The sequence below is a fragment of the Cololabis saira genome, chromosome 9, assembly GCF_033807715.1.
Source record: "Cololabis saira isolate AMF1-May2022 chromosome 9, fColSai1.1, whole genome shotgun sequence".
Classification (NCBI taxonomy): Eukaryota; Metazoa; Chordata; class Actinopteri; order Beloniformes; family Belonidae; genus Cololabis; species Cololabis saira.
Genome location: NC_084595.1, coordinates 35,834,717 through 35,857,361, shown reverse-complemented (window position 1 = coordinate 35,857,361; position 22,645 = coordinate 35,834,717). Strand labels below are relative to the sequence as shown.

General features: G+C 38.0%; 1 protein-coding gene and 1 long non-coding RNA gene across 2 annotated transcripts; one reads left to right on the top strand and one right to left on the bottom strand.

The window, feature by feature from the left end:
• Positions 1-9,394: 9,394 nt before the first annotated feature.
• On the bottom strand, positions 9,395-19,277 carry mrps27 (mitochondrial ribosomal protein S27). The gene is made up of 11 exons (XM_061729382.1): positions 19,161-19,277; positions 18,833-18,910; positions 16,783-16,853; positions 16,634-16,692; positions 16,003-16,117; positions 15,618-15,696; positions 13,556-13,671; positions 13,312-13,414; positions 13,058-13,200; positions 10,897-11,058; positions 9,395-9,816 (listed from the first exon to the last, which is right to left on the bottom strand). The coding sequence occupies exons 1-11, from the start codon at positions 19,246-19,248 to the stop codon at positions 9,568-9,570; spliced, it is 1,263 nt and encodes a 420-aa protein (XP_061585366.1). The 5' UTR covers positions 19,249-19,277; the 3' UTR covers positions 9,395-9,567.
• Positions 19,278-19,691: 414 nt separating this feature from the next.
• LOC133451105 (uncharacterized) lies at positions 19,692-20,776 on the top strand. Its single transcript, XR_009783147.1, has 3 exons — positions 19,692-19,851; positions 20,173-20,354; positions 20,473-20,776. It is a non-coding gene; the product is annotated as an uncharacterized LOC133451105 (long non-coding RNA).
• Positions 20,777-22,645: the final 1,869 nt, after the last annotated feature.

The following is a 22,645-nucleotide window of genomic DNA, read 5'->3' as shown; positions in this document are numbered from 1 at the left end:
AAATGTGTGGCCGAGCAATTATTTCCATTTCAAATATACTGCACACTTTCTTGCATATTCTGCCAGTGCTAATTTTTAACTGTTAAAGAATGATGCCTATTATCCTCAGCTTGTTGTGTTTCCTCCCAAAGGCAGTGCAGAAAATATTAATAATTTACCCAAAAGCATATGAATTAACAGCTATCTAGCTATTTACAGTGCTGTAGTAATAAACAAATGGGTCCATGCTATCTTTACACTTACAGCTACCATCGTTGAAACTGAGGGAAGTAACTCATACAAACATAAGTCAAAGCAAAAACGCCACTCGCTTTTAAAAGCATGATTATTGCATTAAATTGACTAAAAGCTTGAACTTCTTTGCCATTAGGGATATTTATTTAGGAGAGTTTGCATATATGGACCCATTCATGAAGCATTAGCATGCAGGGATGCTGACAAAATAAAACATCTACCGGTACTTCCTGATATTCATTTCCATGGTTGTACCGTACCTACCTCTGGGTGGATGGATGGATGGATGGATGGATGGATGGATGGATGGATGGATGGATGGATGGATGGATGGATGGATGGATGGATGGATGGATGCATGGATGGATGGATGCATGGATGGATGGATGGATGGATGGAGCAAGCTTTTACTTGAGGCATCTTTGGTTTGATCAAATGCTTTTAACTCATCTAAATAAATAAATAAATTATTGTATGAAATCCTATTAGACACCAGCAACATAGAACACTCATATCACTTTTACAGTAGCAGTTCTAAGCTGGCTGAGGATGAAAAGCTGACGAAAAATATTATTACAAATATAATTATTTATTATTTCCAACTAGCTCTGTTTCACTGTCTAAAGTTTTGTTTTGTTTTGTTTTGTTTTTACAAAGTAAATAGACTCAGTGCATGCTTATCTCTAAAAAAGAGGAAAAGTTCAATGTTTGATTCATTTATTTATTCAAACAGGTTAAAACAAAAACAAAAAATAATCAGAATACATAAAATGTTGTTCATGGCATCCGTTTGTCTAGTTTGTTCGTACGACATATTTTTTTCTTCACATTTAGCCGAGATGCCAGGAGTTGTCAGCGAGTGAACCTGGACAGGATATTTCATTATACCAAGATTTCTAATCAGCAATCCCAGCATGCTCCTAACGAGTGCCGTCATGAGGAGAAAATAAACTGTTCTCCCCAACAAAAATAACTGGCCACATGACAGGAAAAGTCCACATGCAGAGCTCAGAGTCCCATGCCTCTCAGAGGGGAAGGGAAAGTAGGGATCATTCGTTTCTGATAGGTGAATTTGAGTCTTTAACAGTCCACAATTTACCTTAAACACAGATACATGAATTAAAAACTGTACATTTTTAAAGTGCTTTATCTTTAAATTATCATTATTAAACTAGAGCACTTCTTTTTTTTACCGAGTGATTGACTGAATGATGTCTGACTGGTTGTTCCTTTTTGTACATACTTTATTTTGGATACATCTTTGGCAGTTTTTCAGGTCAATGTTTCTAAGGTGATGTTTGACTGAAGGGTCAGTTTGTCCTCTCACATCTTTCCCATGTCAGATACTGACTGCGCTGCAAATACACGCAGAAACTTTTTGAACTCACAATCTGAAATTCAAGCTCGTTTCTCACAGCGATTAGCCACGTGTTTGGAGAGTTTGGAGATTATCCAAGTACATGCCCTTTCATTCTGTTTACACCAGTCATTCGGTTGCCTTCCCTCTGACGGACGGCTTTTAACCCTGCCTTCAAGTTCAGCCATTACAAACACATCTAAACATTTTTTTCCTGGTTAAATTGAGAACCCCGATTTGAGTGCACAGAGCACCTTGACTTATTTGGCCAAGAATTTGGAGAATCTATGTAATGTTTTAACAGCTCATGCAGCAGAAATCCCACATACAGCCGTAGCAAATTGATTAATGACTTTGTTATCATTCCTAGACAATCACCATTTTTTTTCTTTTTCTTCGTGTGTGTGTGTTTGTGTCAGTGATAAGGCTAATATATCCCAAAAAGACCAGGTATATTTCTTGCAAACACAGCCCGCTATATGACTTGGTAAATGATAAGGTTTTTCTCATATATTAAATAGAATTCTTAGTATTATGCAAAATATGACATTTTAAATACTTTCATTAAAAAACAAACAAACAATCAAAAAGTTTAGGGATTTTAAAACACCTCTCATATTTAAAAAGGAGGAAACTACATGTAATTTTGCCTTGTGTTCAAGCATTTAGGCAGCACCCCAATATTTATAAAAATAAATAAATAAAACACTCAAAAACCCAAGTACTGTTGTAGAAAATGCGGAGCTGAGACTTAATTTGTGACCCAGGCATCATATAAAATCAAATTAGTGGTCAAAAATATGTACCAAAGGTCAAATTTCTACAATTGACTTTCATACATTGTAATTTCAGTTGACTTACACAACAACAACAACATATTTTAAAGTTAAAAATGGAAAGAATTCTGCAATCTTTGGTAACAATCCTGTATTGGTTATAATTTTAAATCCCAAATGTTTGATGGATTGCCCTATAAAGGACTGAAAAACAGCTGTGGCTCGAGTAAAGAAAAAAGATTAAAAAGATACATATTTTTCAACAATGCTAAATAGTGGAAAACATGAGAAATGAGGGAAAGTATGCCAGAAGTCAGCTTGTTATTCCGGGCTAAGAAGGGTATCAAATCAAAGCTGCACAAAGGTTACAGGGGTGTAGTGCTTGGCTCTCGGCCCCACTTTGTGGAAACTGGATGTGTTGTATAAAGATCTCAATCAGACGGACCAAAAGCAAAAAGCTTTATTCACTAGGAGATTGAAAAGCAACTTAATCTCAGATGCCGGAGCTTCTCAGTAAAGAAAACAAGACCCTAATCAGTAGTTCCTTGTGTTGTATTCTCTGGGGACAACTCGTGGTCTTGAGATCACTTCGTACACAGGGAGATTTTGAAAAGAAACAATTTAAAAGTATAACCCCCTTTCTTCAGACCTGCTTCCAAACCTCCAAAACGCAGGTGGTAACACTGGTAATGCCCGTTCACTGAAGAAAAAGAAAGATCGACAGAGCTGAGAGCATTTGATCAGTAACGACACGCTGCCACACATGCTCAACCACGTCTATAAGAAGACATCAACTTGTAGAGCGACATCGTAGCAGAGACGAGACCCGAGAAAATAATGATGGAAGGATTGAAGATCATCAGATCCTCCTAACAGCACCTTAAATGCCAGCTAAATGCCTGTAGGGCAGGGGTCTTCAACTAGATTATTCAGGGGGCCAACCTGCAAAAAGACTGTATGGAGAGGGCTGCACTGCGGAAAATTTGGCGGTTTTCAAAATGTATTTTGCACTCAAAGACGAAGATTTATGTATATATGATACATTTGTGCTCAGGAATGAGCAGGAGAATATATCTGTCTAGTTTACATATGAATGATGTATTAATTGTCTCCAGATTTAGTCATTGTGAATGTTAAATATAATATTCAGATAAAGAAATATTATTTTAAATGCAAGTTCATTTTGAAACCGTGCATTGTGCAAACTTAATGAAGTTGATATTGACCTACTTTTAATAAAACACGCCATAATGACAAAGCACCACTTTCCACCAAGATTTCCTTATTTGAATATTATACTAAGCATTGAGCACAAGCATTTCAGTCCATAGTAGCCAGTTTGATGTTATAAATAAGCAACCAAAATATTAACCATATTAGCTCCTTTATTAATGACATTAATTCCCTGTGCATTATATCAGCAAAACAAAACAATCGCATGCAATTATAGGAGGCTTAGAAGTTCATCTGAAATGCAAAGTCCTCATCTAGATTCAAATGAAAAAAGTTTCAGGCCAATCCTAGAAGCCTAATGATGTAAACAAGTCCTCTATAAACGGAGGTTAATAACAAATAATGTGACAAACATTATCACTGTGCAACACTGGCAAATAATCCGAAGTAGTAAAAAACATCTCCAACAGAGATTAACATGTACAAACACTGTCCAATAAATCATTAACCAACTGAAAAGGCTACCAAGCATCTTAAACTTTTATTAATTAACAAAATGCGATATGTAAACCATGTTAGTTTTACTTGCCGGCCGGAAGTGACGTCCGATCGATCGGGACAACACTACTTTCCCCCCCTTTTTTCAAATATGACCTGGGGCCACATAAAAGCTCCTGACGGGCCGCAAGTGGCCTGCGGGCCACCAGTTGAATATCCCTGCTGTAGGGGCTATAATCTAAAAACTGCAAAGCATACATTTCTTGATATCACCTTAAGTTGGACTAGAGTTTGGAGCCCCGGAGAGCTCAGTGGGTTTTACAGAGGCTGCAGTCCTCATGCAGGCGGCCCAGCTCCAGTCCTGGCCTGTCGCCCTTCACTGTGTGTCTCACACCTTGCGTTAAGATGAGTGCTGGGAAATCTGATCACAACTGGCCGACACTTAGCGTGTGTGTGTTCACACCCGGCATTAAAGTGTGTATCCAAATGTGTCAAATAAACATGACCATCAATTTCACTCGTTTCGGAGGTGTAACTGCTCAGTGAGTTTATTAAGTGGCCTTTGAAGCTGTCTCACTGTAATCACTAATTTCTAAGTACAAGCACAAAATGCATTAATTTAAAAAAATAAAGGGCCTATTTTAGAATATTTTGCCAGTTTTATGAATTCTGGTCAATATTTTTTTCTTACATTTTTTGCTTAAAAAAAGAGAATTTTGACTAGATTTATGGAAGATTAGGCTTAGGGGCTTCTTTTGCTGTGCTTTCATGTTCAGATTATAAAGAGAAGGTGAACACAAGTGTCCCTAACCTTCAAACGTGTCCTGAGTGAATTGTCCAGGGCTTGCATTAGTGTTGGCCACTTGTGACCAGATTTCCTGAGGACACATTTAAATGCCAGAGCTTATCAGGTATTATGCCTGTTTTGCTCCAGTCTTATGAAGGAGTAGAACTAAGCACACAATTCCTGTAAACTGTAGTTTTCTGGAGAAATATTTAAAAAAAACGAGATAAGACAAGGAAATGCTGATTGTTATGGACCTCTACTGTCACTGATTATTTATTGAGGTACTTTAAGATTGAACAATTCCATATTCCTGTAAAGTGAAAAATAACAAAAAAAAACATCCAAAGTTTAACCTTTGATTATATATTTTTTTAAATCACACATTGAAAGAAAAATTCACAGATTGAAAAGGTTGTGCCTATCATGCATAGACACTGGTGATGACAGAATGAGAAATGGATCAGACATAAATTCAATTTCAAATTACCTCTGAACATCTCCCTAATTTAATAGTTTAATATCTGAACCCGTGTCAGAATACATAAAAGGCATGCATAGCCTCCAAACAAATAGATTAAACATTATTTGATTTCACTTATCTCTTTAAAATGTTAACTGTGAAGCTGCTGACCTTGATGAGTAATGAAAGATTAATGAACGTGTTTTACTTGAGTCTGCTGGCCGCCTGCAGGAGTCATACAAGCAGCAGCATCCCATCCTGTAATCTGCTTCACAAAGCAGGAAAAACACACATTGTGGTTTCCAGATATATAAACTCCCAATTATCAATCAAAAATACGCCTTGAATTCTGTTGAATCAAGTTGTGGACAGATATAACTTTGCTGCATGTGGATAAAAATCAGCTGCAGGAGAAATGCTGACCCGCAGACTCAGATGAACAAAGTGTTCAGAGACAACACAAACCGAGCCCAGCAGATTAGATAAGGATATGTTGCTTTCTTTACACATTTTCAGTCCAGCAGAAGTTTCTTGATTTCACAAATAAGCTTTTCCCGGCACTGCTGAAAGGTTTGTACACTGATGGTGGCTAATGCATGCCATTTTCTCTGTTATATTGACACTTCTCAACCAACATTGTCATTTTTTCCATGAAAAAACACTTGAAAGGATCCAGGCATCCGTCCCAGTGATGTGAATGTTAAACTTCCTGATATCTCACCTGGTTGACTTCATCGGCCGGATTAACACACATCTAAAATGACCAGAAACATACACCCATATCGCTTTTATATTAGCACTTCTAAGCTGACACTGAGGACAAAGCGCTGACAACAAATAATGGAAAAATTGATTTATTATTTCCTATTAGCTCTGTTTCACTGTATGAAGTTTTTTTTTGGGGGGGGGGGGGTGTTTTGTTTTCATGAAGTGAACGGACTCAGTCCATGCTTATCTCTAAAAAAGAGGAAAAGTTCAATGTACTTCAGGACATCCGTTTGTCTAGTTTGTTCCGGATATTTCACTGAGCTATAGGTCATTACAATGTTTTTCTTTCAATGCAAGTCATGATAATTGTACAATTTCACCAAGTCATCTTTAAAACAAAAAGGCTGCAAGCATTCTACATGTTTCTTGATAAAATGCTGGAAAATGTAAATAAATCTCCAATAAACTGGGATTTGTTTCATCAGTGGTTCTGTACTGTGAGTTGAGCCTAAAGTTGGATTTGCCGCCTGAAGAAATTCTCTTTGAAATTTGCTGGATCATCCAATTAATTCAATATCAGTTTCACTAAGTGAGATTGCTGTTAGATTTTTATTGACCAGGGTTTGCTGAAAAAAACTCCCCCAGTGGGAGAGAAACCTTTGAGCAGCAGCCAGCAGGGTAGAGGAAGAAAAGAGAGAGAGAAAACACATATTGTCAGTATTGTTAAGGACAGAATTTATTAGTAGCAATTTTTATTTTTTATTTTATTTTTTTCTGTTAGCTGTAGAGTATATGTACTTCATGTATATGTATATCATGACTATGGTTAGTTGATGTACTACAGAGATGACTGTAAACATAGACAGCAAACACTGAGGTGTACTACGAGAACAATAAAGCACAATTATCCTCATGAGTTATTCCTAATTAACAACTGTAGATTGAGCTGAAGGTAGAAAAGAGAAGACGCACTTTATATTCCTAAAATGGGTACTCCCAGTACCATAAAACTGTCATTGCTGGTATTTAATTAATGTAATATGTACTGAGTATTGTGCATTTAAAATAGCACTTTATATTTACTGTGCAATCGGGCAATCTGCAATATAATTACGCACCTAACACTTTAACTCTTCAGCACTCTGCACTTTAATCAGCCCTTTGATACCTAATTTTAGCATTTAATATTACTGAAATTCGTATGGTCCCCTGACCCTTGGCCTGTATGTTTCATGATCCACTATACTTTTCATTGTTTTTGCTTTTCTTTTCCTTTTCTGTCCTATTGTGTTTTTAAGGACATGCTTTCTCTCTTGTAATTGCTCCTCCTGCCTACTGGCCATGGAAGCTAACTGTTCTACTTGTCGTTACTGTTGTTTTATTGATTTTATTATTTTATGTTGTTGACATTAACCTGCCGAAGGGACTAAAGATGAAAATTAGCCGTTGGCTATAATCTTGCATATTTACATGTATATGTTCATTAATATGTATTGTCCCTGTTATAAATAAAATAAACTCAAACTCTAAACTCAAACTCAAGAAGAGGAGAGAAAAAGGGTGATGGGGACCACTCAGCAGATATCATTGTTAGGATTTTAAAATCACAGTTAAAAATAAAAAAAAACATCAACGCTTGAATGAAATAGATATTTTAATATTTTTGTTGTTGTTCTTGGCTCAGAACGTCGCTCTGTCAACTAAACATATCCTCCCGACTACAGTAACCTTTCACCTTCAGGTGTATGTGAAGGAACTACATACAAGAAATGTTTACAGTAATTTCAGTTGAAGCACTTGAGCAGCAAGTAACGGTAGTAAGCTAGTAACTTATAAGGTACTCATTTTGGGTAATGTGTAATGTGTAAATATTTCCCGAATGTAGAGCCTCATTGGACAGGAGAGTTGTGATTTATTTTTTACATCTACAGCAAACTACTGTAATCTGGCTCATTTTCTGGAGGTACAGAGACACCTTCAAGTTCTCATTTTTAGACTCTGTAATAACATTCAGACGTGCAAAGCCGTTTCCAGAAACACAATAAGGAGCCACTGAATTACAATGGTTCTTGTTTCAGCTTTTTGTGTTGTTCATTCATCCTTGACTGCATACCAGGCGCTTTCCCGAGACCATGCTCTGAATACTGAATAGAAGCAACATAATGTGGAGTGAATGCATTACGTGCTCGGCCACGGCGACGTTTTCTTCTACAAAGATCTATTATCTTATCACTCCCCAAACAACGCAGTTGATCGGCTGGCATGTGCTGTTTTTCCTTGAGTGCCGTTTATGTGTATTAGCTGATGCTGCACTCTCATGTTACGTTTGCTTTATTAAACACTGAAGGGACATTTTAGGACTACTCCAGGAGGGTTGAATCTATACCGTTTAACTTTTCCTTTTCCTTCCAGGAAAGGTTTTAATCATAAATGCACTCCTTTTCAGGCAAACAATTTGGTTTTCTTGAGATTGTATCAACAAATTCTTGTGTGCAAATACCCTTTTCTACGGAAGAGTATTAGGGCCACTTAAAAAAATAAAAAGAATTCTGAGAAAAAAGTCAGAATTCTGACTTTAATCTCAGAATTCTGAGAAAAAAGTCAGAATTCTGACTTTAATGTCAGAATTCTGAGAAAAAAGTCAGAATTCTGACTTTAATCTCAGAATTCTGAGAAAAAAGTCAGAATTCTGAGAATAAAGTCAGAATTCTGACTTTAATCTCAGAATTCTGAGAAAAAAGTCAGAATTCTGAGAAAAAAGTCAGAATTCTGACTTTATTCTCAGAATTCTGACTTTTTTTTTTTTTTTTTAACTTTTTTTTTTGGGGGCAGCACGGTGGCTTAGTGGTTAGCACTGTTGCCTCACAGCAAGAAGGTCCCCGGTTCGACTCCCAGGCCCGGCAGGGGCCTTTCTGTGTGGAGTTTGCATGTTCTCCCCGTGCTTGCGTGGGTTCTCTCCGGGTACTCCGGCTTCCTCCCGCAGTCCAAAAACATGCACGCTAGGTTAATTGGTGATTCTAAATTGACTTTTTTTTTTCTGAGACTTTTTTCTCAGAATTCTGACTTTTTTCTCAGAATTCTGAGATTAAAGTCAGAATTCTGACTTTTTTCTCAGAATTCTTTTTATTTTTTTTAAGTGGCCCTAATACTCTTCCGTACTTTTCATTCCCTCTGCGAGAAACATTTTCAAAGATGCTTTTGACACACACACACGGAGAATACAAATGCACGACAAAGGTGACTGTGAGCAGAGAGGAAACGGGGGGGTGTGAAGCCCCCAGCTCTCGCCTCTCTGCTGACATGAGATTACCAAACAATCAGCTAAACACCTCTTATCTGCATCTGCTCCAATAATATCATCCAACAGGCCACAACAGAAAAACTAGAAATGCTAGACTGAATTTCTGATACAAATGAAAGTCAAGCTTTATTTTGACAGCATGTTGATAAGCACATAAACAATAACTGGTATGTACAAATGTAACTGAAGTATGGTGTATTATCGATGAGCAAATCCAAAACACACACTCAGTAGACAGTCATTGATCTTCATTCAGGTCTGGATGAAGAGTCTCTACGCCTGCCGAGCTGCAGCCCAGGCGGCTGCACGCTCCTGTCTCTCCTGCTCAGACTTCTCCCTCATCTCCTTCTCCCTCTGGATCAGATTCTTCTTCTCGGCCTCCCAGGCCTGCAGCCGGCTCTTGTACCACTCCAGGTCCGCTGCCTCGGCGGCGGCTAGGTTCTGCTGGGCCATTGCTGTCACCAAATCCTGGAAGGAGGTGGGCTCTATTTTACCCTGAGACTCCAACTGGCTGCTCAGTTCCTGCAGAGAAAGGTAAACAAGAAGATGCTGAAGAAACCAAATGGAGATCCCAATCTCTGCATTTAAAAGACTTGAGTGAAGCCCTCTACAACCACGAATTATAAAGTTCACTCGTAAATACTTGAGTTCTCTGAAAACCTCCGAAAACCCTCAATGTTTATATTTCTAAAACAGCCAGGCTCCTGGCTGCCAACATCTGCTCATGTTAATCATGTGAGTTGATTAAGATCAATTTCGGTAGAACACAAAAACCTGGATCCTCATATTTACATTTATAACACAAAAACTAGTATATTGTTATGTTTCACAACATAAAAAATAATTCAATGTCCTTAAATGTGAGTGCTGTAGATAATGGCATCCTAACTGAAGCTCTGGTGCATCCTTTAAAACAAAACAATCATGTATAAACATAACAAGCCCAAAGACGGGTGGTTTAGGAACAGATGTATAAAATAAAAACGTCTTCCTGTATTGTGGCAAATAAATCCAGCTGTGCGTCCTCCATACAGCAACTACTGCTGCCACTGCAAGCACAAACACTACTTTTGACCACATGGGAGTATTTAGATCTAATTTGTTGACAAAACAACTAGTGACAACACAGCGCTAATGACTGGGGGCAGTCCAGCACATCTTGTAATACCAGTTCGTCCCAGTAGAGGTGCACTGTTGTGTTTTGTGACACCATTTGTTCAGAAGTGGTATTACTGCGTAAAGTGGCTTAAAGAACTTCTTCCTTTGGTATATAATTGTGCAAACACGTCCTCCAAATGTTTCCCTCTGAAAGGAAACTGTCAGTAGACTTTTGCACTTATTTACCGCTGGCCTGATTAATAAATACTGAGCACCACCTTTTAACAGCAAAACAGAGTCTGTTGCAGGTGACAGTAAATCTGCTCTATTAACGTAGAGAAGATCAGGAGTGTTTTTTATCTCGATTGGGTCCAGGTTTTGCACAAATGTAAAATGTTCTTTATTTAAAAGTCTAAATAAGGTTGTTTAATGGCTTTCAACAGCAGGGACAGACGATGTTCATCCGGCAGCCATGGTAAACAAAAGCTGCCAATAAATACTCACTTTAAATCTGCTGACATATTGAGGCACCTTCGCCTGCTCGGCCTGATCTTCTTCCTCCACACTGTCCACGTTCTTGCTTTCCTCTCCACCTGACTCCTCTCCGGAGGAGTCTGTGTCAGAGGTCGATGGTAGTTCCTGCAGCAACTCATTCACAAAGTCCAACTGAAAATAAAATAATGAGAGAGGAAAAAAAAGAAGTGAGTGTGAAGATTATAATTTTGAATAGCCATTTGTAAGTGGAGCTCATCAGCTCTTACTACCTGTATTACAATACTCCTTCAACAAAGACACAGTTCTTAACGTGGACAATTACAGAACAGACATGTAATGACGCAAGAGACTGAACGCCGTCTTTGACTGTGCACCCCTTAATCTTAGGAAGAGTGTGATTCACAGTGACCCGAGGCAGCAGTCACCGCCACCTGAGATGTAATACATCCTCACTGTCCTACGGTGTTATCCTCTCTGTCTACATTACTGCTGTGTCTCTGTCTGACACCGGCTCTTTGGTTCCTGCCGCAGTGATTTTCAGATACACCATGAATGCTCCGGGCTCTTCAAAATCTCATTAGACGTGAACAAAGCTGAACTATTGAAAGGGACAGCACAGGCCGGATTAGAGTTGCTCCTGCCTTATTGATATGAAATGTATTTATATATATATATATATATATATATATATGTGTGTGTGTGTGTGTAGAAATAACGATATGACACCATGTGTGGTTCATCTCAGCAGGTTACAACTGTCTACAATGTAATGTTGTTCCCTGTAATCAACATTATTCATCAGTTATGTGTGTACTATGTTAAATAGGTTAATGGAAATCCATTTGTCTCAACCAGAACATTAGCTGCCACATATGATTGGGAGTAATAAGCGAGAAAATGTTAATAATTTAATCTAGCCGTGTTGGTTCTGATAGTTTGATATCTTATTATTTGTATTTCGAAACAATTGGCGAGTGCTTAGCTGAGAGTCTGAAGAAGTGTGGTCTGAAGTTGTTTTGACATGCGGTTTAGAAAAAAAGATGTTTTCAGCTGTGTGAATCCGTGTGAAAACTGCAACTGCCTGTCTGTGAGTAGTTTCTCATGCACATCCGCAGTCAGATGTTTCATTTCAGCTACAGAAAAAAAAAGAAAAAAGCAGAGCTGCACACACGGGGGCAACATGAACTCCAGATTTACTACTGCTTCGACCTCATTCATTCGTCTGTCAGCACGAATGGCAAATGTCATCTTAAAAAGCTGTTTTTATTTGTGCATCACTCACTCTGGTCAATACCTGACCCCCTCAATGAGCTCAGTCTTAGCCCCCAAAGATGATCCAAGAAAAAACGTGGATCAATATGCCTTTGATATTCAAACAAGGAAGTTAGTCCTCAATCTGCAACATTTTAACTGAGTGATGAACGAAGGCAACAACACACACAAGTAAAGTACAATGTGCTGGTGGAGAATGTCATTCATCCAGGTCATTATTTTTTATCTTAAATGGCTCAAGAAGAAGGAAACTAGACTTCTTTTCTTGATTCTTGACGATGACTTATGTCTCATACAATGCATTTCTTCAGTTCTGACAGTTGGGAGTTTCAGGCTTTTAAGCTCTTGTTGGGCCATTAAAGTCAAATGTACATGGCAGAGCCATCTCTAGTCTAGTGGGTCCTCAGGGTCTTTTTGTCCCCTTTACACCATTTACCTGTCGGCACGTTACATATTTTGGTCACAGAAATCACAGTGTGCATTACTCTAAAACCTCATGTGGAGGAGTGAGTTTGTCACTGGAAGGGTTTTGTAGGTGAAACCGGAGGCATCCCCCTCTGGTAATTGTTGTTTTATTTTGGTGGTCTTTTTTTAATTCTTGTTTGTTTTTTCTCCAAAAACAATATCCTGTTACACTTCAAACTTAGCAACATCATCAGAAAAACACTGGCACGCCCTGAGAAACAGAGTCTAGCGCAGCAAGAGGGCTCAGCCTCCCATCCACATCTTGAAGAATAAGCAGGACTTGCTGACCAGGTAAATACTGTAAGTGCTTGATAAAGCTTTTGAAAAGCTTTTCAGAAGAGGGATGACATGTCTTCAAGAACCAAGAAAAAGTTGCACTTTCTTCCACTCAAGCTTTTTTATCATATAATTATATACTCTTGTGTATCCTTACCGCATCTTTAGGTAACTTGATATCACTAGGAGCAGCAGCAACTCTCTCCATCACAGCCAGCACTTCACCCAGATACCCTCGAGCCCAGGAGAGAGGGAAACCTTTAAATACTGCATGGATGCCCTTTGAAATCTCCACCTTACCTGGATGAGGAGGAAGAAGGAAGAAAACAGATGTGACAAGCTGCTAATGAAAGACTGGATAAATTGATCACAGTACAAATAAGACGGTGGGGAAGAAAATCAAATACCCACCAAGGAGAGCGTTGCCAAGCAGCTGAGCGCTGAGGCCGACAGTATTGTCCTGCTTCAGTCCACAGTGGAACAGTGATGCTCCCAGTGCCCGCTCCTCCAACACCTAGCCATGTTCAAACAAGTGGCTCGTTGTTTTTTTTTATAATATCTGCACTATTTTTGTGATTGAGTTTAATATCATTACAAAATTAATCATAGCATTGAATGGCCAGTGTGTTACATTAAGAGGTTGCAAGATACTCACAGTGAGTTGTGGTTTAGTTGCAAGAAAATTGCAGAGAGCGTACAGAGACAGGATCTGTGTGGAGGGAAGGTCGAAGGCCTCCTGAAGCATCAGCTCTTCCACCACAGAACATGCACCTGGAACAGTAGATGTCACATATCAGTTGCATTTCGCTCCATTAGCCATGTACATTTTTTTTTTTATTCAATCAATTTTATAAACAGGTCAAACTCAAAGCCAAGTTTCCCTCCAAATGCAACTCTAATTTCACTGAAGTAGTATCAGGAATGCATTGGGATAAGCAGCAGCACGGTGGCTTTTCAACCCGCAGAGCAACACGGTTCAGCTGCATGATGCGTTCACAAAAGCCCCAGTTCCAGTACCTCGAACAGCATTTATCATGCTTTTGTGTAATAATCAGAGAGACAGCTTCTTCAATGCTTCAAACATATCTTATAGTTTGCTTTCACATGTGGCTTTTATCTTATTTGATGTTTTTTCTCCTTGTGAATAAAAATGCACTTCCTGCTACATGTCAACCTTGTTTTTCTCATAAAGGTTTTATATTGAAAGTATACACAAAGCAAAATGTATCCAATAAACTAGTCTCTGTATTTTCAGATGTCTGTTCTGAGGCACAAAAGCTGGATATCTTTCAGAATTTGGCAATTTTCCTTAAGTAGCAATAAACAGTACATTTGATTAAACCAGACTGAATAAACTAACCATTTACAAGACATTATGCGTGTCATTTACTCTCAAAAATCTGCCATCTCTCTGGCAGCAAATAATATATTATATATATTAGCCAGAGTGACACTTTATCTTTGGTGAGTTTTAAATGTTTTTTTTTTTTCACAAAACAAAAGAAACTTTTGACTGGTAGTGTACACCAGTCACCAGTTGTGCAAGTAAAAAGATGAGATATACCTGTAATTTTCATCACAGGTATATCTCAACTATGAATGAAAAAAAAAAATCCTTTGACAGCTCTTTGGTGTTAATAATAATAATAATAATAATAATGGCTTGGTTTTATATAGCGCCCTTCAAGGCACCAGCGCTTTACAGAGATCATTATTCATTCATACATACACATCCTCACTGGTGGTGGTAGCTACGTTTGTAGCCACAGCTGCCCTGCAGACTGACGAAAGCGTGGCTGCCATATCGTGCCAAACGGCCCCTCCGACCACCACCAACATTCAAACACATTCACACGGGGCAAGGTGGGTAAGGTGTCTTGTCTGATCTACTGGCCATAGTGGAGTTTGGAGTGTGACTGTTTGAGGTTGTGGACAGGTGTCTTTTATACTGATAACCAGTTAAAACAGGTGTCATTAATACAGGTAAGGAGTGGAGGACAGAGGAGTCTCTTAAAGAAGAAGTTACAGGTCTGTGAAAACCAGAAATCTTGCTTGTTTGACCAAGTACGTTATTTTACTGAGGAATTTACCAATTGATTCGGTGAAACTCCTTCAATGTGATTTCCTGGATTCTTTTCCCCCTATTCTGTTTCTCATAGTTGAAGTTACCTATGATGAAAATTACAGGCCTCTCATCTTTTTAAGTGGGAGAACTTGCACAATTGGTGGCTGACTAAATAGTTTTTTTGCCCCACTGTATGTATTTAGAGAGACTGAATTAATCAATGTAGTTAATGCTTTGGATTTATTTTTTTTTGTCTTTTCCAGCAGCTGTTGACAGTGAAAATAGGACAAATAATTTCCAGCCAATTGTACTGCTTTTCATTTGTAAGTATAATTGTCAACATGACAAAACAAGCAAATATACCAAGAGTTAAACTGAAATAAAATAACAGTATCGTGATAAAAATAAAAAATAACATCCAGTTCTAAACAGAATTTGAATACTGACAAAGTGTAACATGTGATATTATGACAAAATTGCCAAGTTCATGTAGAGAGCCTGTAAACTGTGGGGAATGACTGATGCAGAAAACCACCTGATGTAGCCACAAAATTGATGAAATGATGTCAGACTTGAGATGCAGTTCTGAAGTTGTACAACAGATGATAAACTCTTTTTTAAAAGAAAAAAAAAACTTTTCAAAATGCCTTACTTTTAAAGTCTCCATCTTTAATGTAAGAATCCAGAAGCAGGTTAAAGGTGAAGTCGTCTGGGAATATTCCATACTGGACCTGCCGACACACAGGGATTTTAACATGCCACATTTAGCATTATTTCATTATATTTGTGTCTTCAGTTTAACAATGTTTATCCAATGGGCTTTGACGAAAATAAAACAGATTAAATACAAACCAATGACAGCTGATAAATTATGTATTTTAGGCACCAGGACACATAAAATAAAAAAAAAACTACATTACCAATCAAAACAATAACAGTAATGATCTCACCTTTTTAAGCTAAAAACATAAAAAATTAAAATGAGCGCAAAGTCAGTTGTTTACAGGTAAAGTAGAACGTGACATTGTGACGTGTACCTTGTTTTTAAGAGTGTGCAGGGCCTTTTCTCTTGCACTGTATTTCAGACACTGTCTAAACCAGTCATGAATGGTCCAGTCTCGCAGGTACCAACAATTTGGACTGTGGCGAAACCTGGAGAAAAAAGGGGTCTCTTTATAATTTAGATTGATTAATCACAGTTTTGATGTGAAAGATAAGACAGAGAAATGATGATGACATTTCATGAGCAGAACACCATTTCATTTCCAAAGCCTGAGAAAACAACATCTTTATCTTGTGAATCAGCATGAATGACAGAAGTATAAAAGCCCAAACACAGGAAAAAAACAGTTCCGTCTCCCAAAAAACAATTACAAATGTTCCTACAGCTCTAAACCTCAGTTGACTATTGAAATAAATGTCACTTGAACAACGGTGCGATGGGGAAACTCTCTGAATCGGAAGAATGGGTGCAGATTCCAGAGGAAGGAGTAAACAGGAAAGGTCTGGAGTTGCCCTGAACAAAGATCCATGTGACCGAACACAAACCAAAACAGACAATCCAAACAGACAATCCATCCCAAGAAAAACACATAAGTTGATATCACAAAGAAACCAAGGAAACGGCCGACATTCAGCACAGAAATGAAGAAAAAGGGTCCCTCGTACTTGTAAAGGTAGTACTCCGCTTGATCAACCTCTTCCCTAGATGATATGTTGTCAATAAACTGAAACAGAAAATATAACACGTGTAAGTGTTTTAAATGTTATTATGACAGACATGACATGCAGCACATTTGACGGTAAATGCAGCTCACCCGTGACACAGTCAGAGAGCTGACGGGGACGTTCCTGTCGTATGTTCTGTCCATGAGGTTGGCCAGCACAGCTAAAGATAAGAAAACAACAATTCTATTACATGCTTCACAAAGTCGTAAGCAGTATACACTATATATAGCAGAATGACATGGTTCGGCCACAACCGCATGAAAGTAAAGGTTAAATGTGTGAAAACTTGTTGCATCAGTTTTGAACAGCGACCAGCTGTCATTACTCCATGAGGCCACGGCGCTGCGGCGCCACCATGTGTTGGTTCAGCGTGTTCTCAGTAACACCAGAAACTGGACAGGTGCATCCAACTATTCTTAACAAAAAACCATAACAGTGTTTATTCATTATCTTGAAATATTTGTTGAAACGTGTTGAGAGAAGGGCTATTGTGTAGTTTTCATTTTGTTAATTGTTTATTAATTTTATTTTATTTTTTCAAAAGAAAAGCTTATACAGATGTAATGAAGATATTTCAAATTTTACTTAAATAAACAAAATATTTATTGTTTTATCATTGAGGGAAACAATAACACCAACATAGCATTCAGTGAAAAGTCATTTGTGAAGACAAATATAGAACCTAATATAGAGATCACATAAAAGCCTCACAATCTAATAATTTTTTTTTCTTATTATTCTTTCAAAAAAAAAAAAAAGGTATGTACGCAATCTTTTAGTCCAATTGTTCACGAAGTGGGAAGCACAGAGCCATTGCAGGAGGGGTGCACCACGTATGAATGAATGAAAAATAAATCAAATGAATGTTTGAGCATGCTTTTGCCAACAAGCGTACCAGGCAAATACTCGGGGGCCCGAGCCAGTATGAGTTGGAGAGGCTAAACAAAAACAATAAAGATGTTCTTATAAACCAAAGGAGGAACCGCTGTTCTAGTTTAGTACATTATTTACCTGTGCTCCTCACCTGTGAAACAAACTCCCAGAATGCATCAGGGCTGCTGAAACTCTCAGATGCTTTAAGACAAGGTCAGGTCAAGGTTGAAAACCTTTTTCATCTATTGCTGCATTTCAGTAATCTCCCACAATGCACCATTACCTTTACTTCTTGCAACTCATTTGTTTTTTACTTTTGAACTTCAGTCTATCTGTCTTTATTCCATTATATATCCATTATCTATATGGATAGATAATGGAATGTCTTTAATTCTGCTTTAAAACTATTTTTTAACACAATTTTGTTTTTTATGTAAAGTACTTTGAATTGAACATTCACATTCATTTCTATCTTTTTTATCATTTTACATTTATATTTTATTGTGTGTTTCTTCTCTTTTATATACTTTTTTCTTATTGTTATAGGAGCTGCTACTCAATTTCATTGTACAATGGCAGTAAAGCTATTCTGATCCTGAATTGTTTGTTTTACAGATAAACTTGCCTTGCTTACCTTGTGTAACAGTTCAACCTCCAACATATCTATGTGGGGTCCATCTGAGATGCAAGTGGGCAGAAATATGTCAACCTATATGGGATTGCTTATGGGGTTCACACGAGACCTAACATGTAGCCCATGGACAGTTCACACATATACACATATACACATATATACAAACATTACTGGACTGCTAAGCTCCTGCAGGCAGGTCTTGAGTTTATGACATATACAAACTTCAGAGAACGTCTGCTCTGCCCGTCTGGCCTCCAGCAGGAGGGTCCCCCCTCATGATCCAGGTCCTGCTAAAGGTTTCTTCCCTCCTAAAGTGGATTTTTTCCTTGCCACTGTTTGGCTTAAGGTTTTTCTCCCACTAGGGGAGTTTTTACTACCATTATTTGTAATGTAATAATTGCTCAGGGGTTCATGTTCTGGGTCTCTGGAAACCACCTAGAGACAACTTCTGTTGTAATAGACGCTATATAAATAAAATTGAATTGAATTGAATTGAACGTCCACATACACAAACTGTAAAGCCTACACCGCCCAGCTGACCTGATAACATCTCTTTGTAACACATGTAATATGTAGCTGTATTTCTGGCAGGACTGTGCATTAACTGGACATCATAAACGTTTTATTCTCACCCAGGTTCTGAGGATCTCTTTCTCTCTCCTCCCACGGTTTGGTGTCTGTGTAAGTTACAGAGAGCAGACATCTTCTAGCTGGAAAGACAAAAAACCAACCTTATTATGTCGATTTTAATATCATTTGTTCGCCTAATTCGCTGTTTTTAACCTTTACAACCACGAGGACACGCAGACCGGTTGTTATTGAGCACAGCGATGACATAAAGCTTATTCTAACCAAATACCCAGATACGGTTCAAAATGACCGCGCCAAAAGAAATAAAATACAAAAAAGAAGTCCCCCAAGATTATTATTCAGTTGAAGGCCAGTTTTGGATATGTTTACCTGTAAGGGACGAAGAGAAGTGTTTAACTTTGACAGCCGCAGTCACACAGCGCTTCAGCACGGAGGCTGCCATCTTGGACGATACCATTCTGGAGTTACCAGAGGGGGGTGGACCAGAGCGGGTCATACCAACGGAAACAAGAAGGAAAAAGTAAGATACTTTGCTTAGAGTTTTAAAAAAAATCTATGATAATAATATCACCATACACCTCAAATATTTTATTCTAAACATGCAGGCTTAAAAACTAAAAGAAAAGGCAATTTTTATGTGAAATTTACCAGAACTGAATTACATGTAGAGAAAACATGAACTGTAAATAGAGAGAGTCGCAATCTACGTCATCACCTGGCAGCCGCCATGCTGGACGAACCATTAGCAGCTCTTCAGACCACTACGCACCGCGTACAGACGTGCTCCCTCTTCGTCGTGTTTTACGTGAAATCGTTACTTTACATTATTCTGTAAACCCTGGTAGCCTGTTGCTGTGTTGTAGCAGCAGCAGCTCCACATAATAGACGTGGGGAAAAAATCGCTAATGGTTTAACTTTTCACCGGTTCCTGCTCGGAGGCAGAACCTCCAAACATCTGAGATAACAAACAGTCGTCGGCTCGCGGCTGTAAGACGACCAAATATAACCTTCCACATTATCCCGATGTCGATGAGAGTCTGCTCCCTGCATTTTCATTCTGGTAAGTTAAAGATGCTGTATGATTATCTTTTTATACATTGTCTCTCCTTCAACTGCAACACCACACACACACATAGAAGCGCGCACACAAACACACGTAAAGGCAGTCATAAGGCTAACACTATGCATTACATAGACGTGACACTCATAATCATGACATGTAAGAAATCATAAAGTCATTACAGGTGCCCTGTCATGACTATGAGTGCCACATCTATATGCACATCCATTCAAATAAGTGTTCCTATCATAACATAACATTAAGGTTCTATATTTTTTCAAGACTTATGTTTTGGGATGATAATTTTGATTGTGTTACCAGGAAAACCAGCAAATTAAATGTACAGCTCCCACCCAGACTGAGCCCCATCTCTCAACCTGGGCCACACTAAGATAAATGTCACATCGACTGCACGCTATGAGAGAAGGGAAGGAGAAAACGGTGGAGGACTGACAGTACACCTGCGATGGATGACACAGTTATGGATGACCTTCTTCCAGCAGGTAAGCCTTACAGAGCCAGCAGATACAAGACCATATCTTGTTTTTGTTGCAGCTGTATGTGGCACATTTAGCTCTAATGATTTCCTTCAGAATAAACTATATCTTATCTGATCCACAGTGGAGACACCAGCACCAGTAGACGATGGAGCTGACCAGAGACCGCTGACAGAATGTGACTTCTGTCATCGTCGGCAGGATGAAATCAAGCGGCTGCTGGAAGAGAACAGGGCCCTGAAACGGGAGCTCGGTCAGAGGAAAATGGGTGAACATTTCCTGAAGGATGACATCAACAAAGTGAAGTACTACACTGGACTTCCACACCTCGAAGTTGTCATGGGTGTTCTAGCCTGTGTTGCAAAAATGAGTGATGCTAAAACCCACACTGAAATAAATGTGTCTGAAATACAGCCATAAGTGTCTGTCGCATCCATACCCACAATCTTCACAATAAACATACTTAAATGCATATGTCTTATAAACAAGGAGAAATAACAGTTTGATGTGCAAAAACAAGAAGTGTTTATTTGAAAGTATTGCAACCTGAGAACACAGAACAGTGCAATTTGAATGCTTAAAAAAATTGTTACAATTTAAAAAATGGAGGTAGTGCAATTTCTTATATTGCAATAATAAATATACATGTTACATATAAATGCTTTCAATACCAAAATTAAATAGGTATCTATACAATAACATATTGAAAACAACAACATATTGCAAGAATAGATACAAGTAAACAATGGAGGTAGTGCAATTATTTCAATAATAATAGTATATATCCATGTTTCTTATAAATAAATAGGTATCAATACTATATATATATTTATATAATATACAGTATTTCTTATTGTCTTTGAATAAACTGTGTGACTACAAGTATCAGTTGTTAACATACTGTACATCTAAAAATATTGAAAACAACATATTGCAAGAATGACAAATTGTCCAGTGTGGCTTGGGGCTTGTGTCTGCTGGCTGGCGTCCGTAGGCCAGGCCTGGGAGTGTTGTCATCGATGACTCGGTCCAGAGCAATCCTCTCAATCAGCTCTCCTAAGAGGAGACATAAATGAACATACATTAGTTCATTTGTCATAAACCTGTAGAAAGCAGCAGTAATACTAAAGTAACACTTTACTGTTTATATATATATATATATATATATATATATATATATATATATATATATATATATATATATATATATATATGTATGTGTGTGTATATATATATATATATATCTGTATATATATATATATATATATATATATATATATGTATGTGTGTGTGTGTGTGTGTGTGTGTGTGTGTGTGTATATATATATATATATATATATATATATATATATATATATATATATATATATATATATATATATATACATATGGTAGTCTTGAAAAGTATCATTCTATGCAGGAAACCAAACATTGTAGTGGCCACTCACTAGCAGGACTGTGTATATACATGACCTATAAATGACATTTATGTATATGACAGTAAAGTATAACGTCTGAATATTAGTTTATATAGCTTAACTACACTTTTGTAACACCTAGTTACGAGCACACGTGTGCATGCTGCTACAAACAAAGCACTAACAGTTGCTAGAATGGAGCGCAGCTTACCTTTGACTGGCTTTATGATCTCAAGCTCCTGCACCATCCATTAGTGAACTGCACATGAGACTCCAACGACTTATAGCAACGGAACTGCTCTGAAGTGTAGCCGCTCACACCGCAAACAAGGTAGACGAAGACGTCGGTCGTGCAGAACGTTGGCAGTAAATCCTCGTCGGAGCAGGGATTTCGTACGGATCCAAACTGTTAATTAAAACATTTTTTTCAAAATACCGGTCCCTGGCTTCCTTGATTAAGGTATCCCGGTAAATACCACTTCTTTTCTGAGATTTTAACATTTTTTTTTTGCTCTCCGTGCAACAACACTGCTACCACTCTGCTACTACACTGGTACTGCGGTGGTTTGTTTACATTCTCGTTCGTCCAGCATGGCCGCCGCGTCCCAGAATGCAACTTCGGCGACTCTCTCTATTATTGCTTTGTATGTGGAAAAAACACGCAGTTCCGTTTTCGTACCAATTTCATAAAGTGTGCATGTTTACCCAAAAACGCGTGTCAACAATTTAGCTTAGTAGAATTTAAAAAGAGAGGAAGAAAACAATTGAATGACTATGTAGCACTGAAGGCAACACATCTTTTCAGTTCTGTATTTATAATGTATTTAATCATTTAGTAGTATTTTCAGACAACCTGATTGATTGATTTGATTGATTTTG